The sequence below is a fragment of the Sinocyclocheilus anshuiensis genome, unplaced genomic scaffold (assembly GCF_001515605.1).
Source record: "Sinocyclocheilus anshuiensis isolate Anshui unplaced genomic scaffold, SAMN03320099.WGS_v1.1 scaffold1986, whole genome shotgun sequence".
Taxonomy (NCBI): domain Eukaryota; kingdom Metazoa; phylum Chordata; class Actinopteri; order Cypriniformes; family Cyprinidae; genus Sinocyclocheilus; species Sinocyclocheilus anshuiensis.
In genome coordinates, this window is record NW_015542458.1 from 16146 (window position 1) to 23636 (window position 7491).

Below are 7491 nucleotides of genomic sequence, written 5' to 3' on the forward strand. Positions count from 1 at the left end.
TCGGTCGGCGCCGGACCGCGAATTTAACCGCCGCTAACTCCAAAACCCCAGGGGCTATCGACGCGAAGGTGGTCTCATTCGAAAGCGGGCCTCTAGACGTACACTTGATTTGCGTTCGAGAGGGTTCCTCTTAGCGGATTCGCTGCGCCGTTACGGAGATATAGCCATTCAAAATTTCAATGGCTTTCCATAGACTTCAGCTTTAAAGCGTTTCATCCAGGTCGCCAGTAGCAAACAATGGAGCGCACTCTGCTGGACAAACTAAGTAATTACACCATTTCAAGCATTTTATCTGCGTTATATGTTCTGTAAAAAAAAAAAAGTTCTTATCGGCGGCATATTCGCCGATACCGATATATCGGCGACAGGCTCATATCGGCCGATAATATCAGCAAAATGATATATCGGTCGGGCTCTAATGTAGACCTTCGTTTATGTGTTTTTGACCTACACTACATAATGAGAGAACAGTCCGCTATTTAGGTTTGTATGGACTCACTAACTTCAACGTTAGCTAGTTTTAGCCAGAGATACTTTGCTGAAACGCAAGATGACATTAATATTCTGCTTGAGCAGATGAAAATGGTAACTTAATGTGTGTATGAAAACCAGAAAATGAACGTTTTTGTCTTCATTGGGATTAGAGTTGAATGCTTACGGACATTTTGCTCTGTTTTGTTTGGGTTTAGGAAATGTAATAAAATAAATGTCATTGCCTATCCTCTCAGGATACCTGGAATCAGTGTTACAAGTACCCCAGGCACATCTGTTTTCCATTTTTGAAGCATAAACCCCATAAAAACGACGTGAGCTTCGGATCTTCCAATGTTTCTCCATGGTGCTGAAACCTACAGATGTCTGAGTTCCGCTCCCTGTGCAACTGATACTCGACTGCCATTGGCTCATCTGCGTTTGAGGGGAGGGGCTTATCGATAGGTCAATTAAAGTTTCAAGACGTCCAGTCTCTATATTTCCTTCCCAGTGGAGTTGGAATAGTTATAACTTCCCTTCTGGTAGTGCTTTGTAAAAGGGAAAAGAATCAACCTAAACAGTTAAAATAGTCATTAAAGATATTCACATATATATAAATAAGCATTTAGATGCCCATGTACGGCAGAAGGCCATATGACAGAAAAGGAAGTGGCCCCGGAAAGGGCTTGAATGGAGCTCGTTTGGCTCTAGAGAAAAATATTAGAGGATATGATGCCATAAATGACCCTGAGCGCTTGTGGTGTGTACAGCTCCATTGTGCTGATGCACAGTTTCTAAACTGTAGAAACAGTAAAAGGATGCTATTGTTGACATTACGTCACGTGGTCTGGTTGGAACCAAATGGTCCTGTATTTGAGCATCCCCCTGCTAACCTTCTTCCAGGGGTCACTGGTCACTTCCAGCTCTTTACACAGCAAACTGTGATGCAGTGTGTGTTCTGACACCCTTCTCTCATGGCCAGCGTTACACCTTCAGCAGTGAGACTGGATCAGACCGGCCTCAGTGAGCCTTGGCTACCCATGATCCTGACGCGGGTCAGTGCTGAGTTTTGCATTAAAGCCTACTCTGGCCAAGAACTGCGCAGTTAGACAGGAAGTGATTGTTTGAGCAGCATGTAAAGTGACCAGCCACAGCTTTTTTACTCGGGGTGTCGAAATTAATCATTGCATCGATGCATCGATAGTAACAGCAGTAATAGACCATGATCGATTATAGCCTACTGACATCATACGCATTTGCGCTTGTCACGCGAGTATTAAAAACGCACTCTCTATTTTTAAATCTGAGCTTGGCTTTTTCCCACATTTGGCAGGTGTGTGTGCTAGAGACAATCGCAGCGGACTTCATTGCACAGAGTATGCAGACATGTGCGCATTGCTTGACAGTGCTTCCACCTGCAGTTATTTCAGAGTTTTACTTTAGACATGCTTTCATCTCTGCCGTTTGAAATGCAGTATGTACTCAAGTACTGACAGACTTTCACAGCGCTTTGTGTTTGTTTGTCCTGAAGCTCGATCGCGGCTGTGGTTAACAACACTTGCATCTCCGAATACTTCTGCGATACAAAATCGATGTAAACACATTCAGTTATATGTTTTCAGAACAGTTCAAACATCTGATATGTGGAAATAGATCTGTGCATTAGTGTGAATGCAGCCTATTAAAGCTGCCACTGTCTATGATGGCACCAGTAATAATCAAACAGGAAACAAGAAAAACCCATAACTATGTTTGTCTGTAAACTTTCGGACACTTAAAAGCACTCTCAGATACTGAAAGTACTTTTTGTTTATCATTTGTAATTGCCTTTCTCCCTTTATTACTTTATATTTGCTTGTAAGTTTTGAAGCTATATTTATTTGGTTAAATTCTTAACAATTGTTTTGATTTATTATTAACTTGTAATTATTTTTAAAAGTAGCATGCTTATATAATTTAAGAAAAATACACAAAATAGATTTGATATAACCGTGATGCATCGTGATATCAAATTGAATCGAATTGTTGACATGATAGTCGTAATTGAATTGAATCGTGACACCAGTGACGATTCATACCCCTATTTTGTACATGAGGTTTAGAGATGAATAAATACACTGCATGTCTCAATCTAAACTCATCCAGTCAGTGTTTTAGACTGTCACCTGGACTTTCAGCAGTCTGCCGCTGTAGGACTTGAAGTAACTGAAGTAGATCTTGCTCATGGTGTCCACGTACTCGTCCCGGATCTCCTTAGCGACTGTCCTCTCATTGGCTAACAGGAACTGATAGAAAAACCTGCAGATGACCAGAAACACATCCATAATCTCACTCAACAGAAACAAGAAAGGGTCAGTCGTTAAAAGTGGAGACAATACTATAAATGCTGTGCAATGACCGTGTTTCCATTAGATATTATTCTTATTTGTTATGGTGTCAACTGTACTTCAGTCTCAGGAAATAGCAGGATTCTTGAATCCATTTATTTTTGTTATTATTTTATTTCAGAAAGGCTCTGTTAATTGCAGGTCAGGACCAGGGCTGTAACTGTGGGTCTACCAAAGAGTCATTCAGACCAGTGGACAACAAATATTATATTTATTATTATTAAGAATTAATAATAACTCATTACCTTTCTCTTTCAAGAGTTTTTGTGGCAACCTTTACATTCATGTTATTTTGATGTTTAACAATCCTTTATGTGAGAAACCGTTTGTTTTAAAGTGGGAATGGCACAGCATAATTGGGTTGAACTGAAAGTGCAGGGACAAAGACAAATTCTGCATTCTCTAAGAACTATTTTCCTGTTAATTACTGTGTATATATATATATATATATATATTAGAGGTGTAACGGTACACAAACATGACGGTTCGGTACGTACCTCGGTTTTGACGTCACGGTTCGGTTTCGGTACAGCAGGAGGAAAACATACTAAACATAAATTGTTTTTTTTATTAAACAATGTTTTACTGAACAAATTGCTCTTTCTTTAAATAAATTAAATTATAATTCAACTTCTCTTTAAATCTTCATTATTAAAAAAAAAAAAAATCAACAGGTAAAGTAAAATATAATGAGTATATAGTCTAATATTTATATGTAATTATGTATAATTATAGCTGTGGACACTGATGACTTGCCTGAGGTAAATGAAACGCTACGTGACATTTTGTTTACAAACTGTTTTAATCACATCTTTCCACGAGTGAAACACTGGATGTGCGATTACCCGAGGCATGAGATGTTCATTCATGTTTATTTTGCGTTAAAACTATAGTAAAGAAGAAGAGATGAACGCGCTCACGCGCGATCGCGCTGCAGTTTGAAATGATGCACCTATACAGCGATCTACCTCGCCACATCAAAGAGTGCCCAAACGGCAGGCATCGTCTGAATTTCCTGAAAAAATTGAATGATTTATTCTGTACACGTGTATACCGAACCGACCGTTACACCCCTAATATATATATATATAAAAGTGCATGTTAATCCACACTGTAGTGGAACTGTGTACCTGAACTTGAGTAGCGTGTTCTGAGGGATCTGGTAGTTGGTCATGGGCTTTCTGAAGGAGTAGATCTTCTGCAGGATGAACTCACGGATCTTTGAGACGGCCTGTGAACAGGATCAGAGCAGAGAGAGAACTCAGTAGCATTCATTTTCAATGCATCTGTTCTATTATCAAGAATGATGGGATCGCTGTAGAAACTTTGATGTGCTCTGACTTTCATTTTGAGGCGATCTACGATGTCCTGTATGTCGGAGCAGGCGAGGGTTTCTCTGAAGCTGAGCTCTTTAGCATAGTTGATCTTGCTGTTGAGCTCGTGAAGCTGCTCCAGAAACTCCTGCTCCGTCACAGGACTGTCCAGAATCACACTGAAACACACACACACACACACACACACACACACACACACAGTTCTTCACTGAGTGATTGAGAAGGTAAAGTGCTGCCTGTGATGAGAGGCTCTTACGAGATCATGGTGCTGGGAACGACCAGCTCGTCCACCAGCTGGCTGAGCTGACTGCGCACGGCCTGCCGGTTCTTCAGCCTCAGGTTCATGCTGACCGACTGCTGCTGCAGCGTCTGGATCTCGCTGCTGATGGAGGACAGGTCGCTCTGGAAGCTGCTCAGCATGCCCTCCATGCGCTGCACACAGAGGAAAGCAGCGTTTCAAAGAGCCCAGCAACACATCAGCCACACATCCAATCCACATCCACATATTCGCATCAGTGTTATCAATGAGACACTATGGACCTTTTTCACATTTGTGTGTTTCTCAGCAGCGGAAGTCGTCATAGTTGGGTTAACTCGAAGAGCAGTGAATGGGAGAGTACCACAAATATATTTTTTGCATTCCCATTTGCTCAAATAGCAAAAAAAAAAAACTCCACGATAGTGTTTTCATGACTTTCAATAAAAGGAAAAAAAAACTGAGACTGATAACGGCAGTCAGAAGAGAGAACGATGTCAAATTTACCGTTCCTCCCATAAACACTGCATTAGAAACACCCTCGCATTAGTGTTAACTAGCTTTTTACGATGCTGATGACCATTAAACACGCGTTTAACGGTCATCAGCATTGTAAATCCTCAAAAGTTTTTTATATTTAGATTTTTTTTTTAAATGTATGTACATTTATAACTTTGTATTATATCACCTTTGCATCAAATTACAAAAAAAGCTAGTTCTTTTCATCAGTCTTGTGAGAAGAGTCCAGTGTAGTTTTTGTGAATATTTTCAATTTTATTTTATTTTTTATATTTTATGCTTTCATCTTAATGTTCATGTTTTTGTCATTTTTATTAGTTTTCGTTGTTTTTAAAAATGTAAAAAAATATTTATTCCTTTTTATTTCAGTTTTAGTTATATTAGAACATCAAGTTAAACTAAATAAAAATGCAAAATGTTGCCTTGGAAATGAACTGAAATAACTTTAAGATTTTAGTATTTTATTTCAGTTATATGATTTTAAGATTAGAGATGATTAGAGATAGAGACATTACACGATCAAGTTGTTTCCCAGAATATCAGCACGATTGCAATGTGATAGTGATTTTATACAACAGTGGTTAAATAAAGAAGAAGTTAAAATTAAGTGACTTATATTTTAGACACAATATTGACTGTTTTTGCTCAATTTCTCTGATGAAAATAGTTCCACAGCACACAGCAGAACTGTTCTGTGTCGCTGAGCAACACAGCGGTGTTTCATTACTGAATGAATCCACGTTTTTGAACGAATCGTGTGAGTCAAAGATTCAGTGACCCATTCATAAAGTCAGTCACTTGCCTCATTTCTGAATGAATCAGCTGTTTGAACGAATCAGTTGAATGAATGACTAAATGACTCACTCATTAGAACGGTCTTTTGCCACCACCTACTGGTGGTTTGGTTTCATATTTAAACCTATCACTGCATTTTCCCAACACTTCCTATTTGTATGTTTAAAATATTTAAAACATTAATCTTATAAAATTATTTATGCATGTGAAATTTATAACTCATTTTCAGTTAATTGTTATTTCTACTTCTTTCCAGTCACAGAGCACTTTATTTTGAGAGTTGTTTAAGTGAGAGAACATCTGTGACTTAGTCCAGATTGGGGGAAACTGTAATGTTTAATAATTTATTTTATTATGTAAATAATTTTGGAAAAAAACATAAGAAAAATAAAGTATTGATTTTTGTTTGTATATGCTGTCAATTATAGTTCTTAGAAAGAAAATCAGAATCGGCAAAAATCGGTATCGGCAGGTCACACTTACACGGACATCGGAAATGGCCAAGAAAATTACAACGGTGCATCTCTAATTAAGATATATGTCAAAAAAATAAAAATAAAACTGTGCTTGTCAGTTGATTTCATGGGGTCCTTAAGTGTGCAAAATCATTTATGAAGCAACAGCAAATGCTTTATAACTTCTGTCATGAGTAAATGCATTCAAATATGGATACAATATAACTATAAATACAACTAATAAATAATAATTAGTGCTGTCAATCGATTTAAAAAAAAAAAATAATTAATCACACATTTTTTTCTGAAATTAATTGCAATTAATCACGATTAATCCCACCTAACATTAATGTTTTTAAATATACTTTTATATTGCAATAATTTCACATTAAATCTTCACATTAATGTACAAACAACATAAAGACAGTATATTTGTAATATTTGTTTAATGGCATTTTTTTATGACTGAAGGCTAGTATCACTAGCTATGTTCCATCACCCTGTTTAATGCGCATTTTGAAGTATCGCATGAGAAACAAGGGACGGAAACGCCAAATTTCGAATAAAAATCCCTTAATTTGCAAAAAAGTTTCTACGCTCGCTTGAGGTGGTTTTTGACTTGTGCGAAAAAGGGTTGATGCGAATAATGGGAGATGGAAATGCATTTTGCGAATAAATTCCTCCAAGCGCATCAAAAAAAGTCATGTGACTTTGCGCTATGGGACGGCAAAACCTGACTAACCAGCGGACCGATCTCATTCACAGCATCTGAAATGTTGTTATTGTCATTCGGAAATGCCCGAGCAAAGTCTGTCATCAAAGTATTTCTGTATAATTGTCTTACACGACTGCGTTCCCAAACAGCAGCATCCACCTCCGAAAGCAATGATCACATTCATTGTGTTTCGTCTGCTCGCTCTGAGGCGCAAGTAATTTATTATATATGAAAATTATTATATTCTCCTACTTTTCTTAGGGATTTATAGTGCCAAACTTTGGATGGAAACCCGGCTACTGATATCAATACTACTGATGTCTCCAGGAAATAGTTTTTTTCCCCTAATAGTTAACCATTGACTATAGCCATTCAACATTACAGTATAATTGAGAGCTATCAATTTTAACATTTATTAGACTTTAAAAAATAACTTCTAATTTAAAGGGGTCCTATTATGTTCTTTTACAAAGTCTTGATTTTGTTTTGGGGGTGTACTAGAACAGGCTCTCATACTAGGTTGTTCGAAAAACACATTATTTTTCACATATTTTACATT

At 37.6% G+C, this 7491-nt stretch overlaps 1 protein-coding gene across 1 annotated transcript in view; it reads right to left on the reverse strand.

The window, feature by feature from the left end:
- The window catches only part of LOC107693764 (vacuolar protein sorting-associated protein 52 homolog), an 18990-nt gene that overhangs the window by 4956 nt on the left and 6543 nt on the right, over positions 1–7491 (reverse strand). The window contains exons 6-9 of the mRNA XM_016493279.1: positions 4449–4624; positions 4200–4350; positions 3989–4089; positions 2637–2769 (exon numbers count right to left, since the gene is read on the reverse strand). Coding sequence (XP_016348765.1) covers positions 2637–2769; positions 3989–4089; positions 4200–4350; positions 4449–4624 — 561 coding nt within the window. The remainder of the gene's footprint in view (positions 1–2636; positions 2770–3988; positions 4090–4199; positions 4351–4448; positions 4625–7491) is intronic.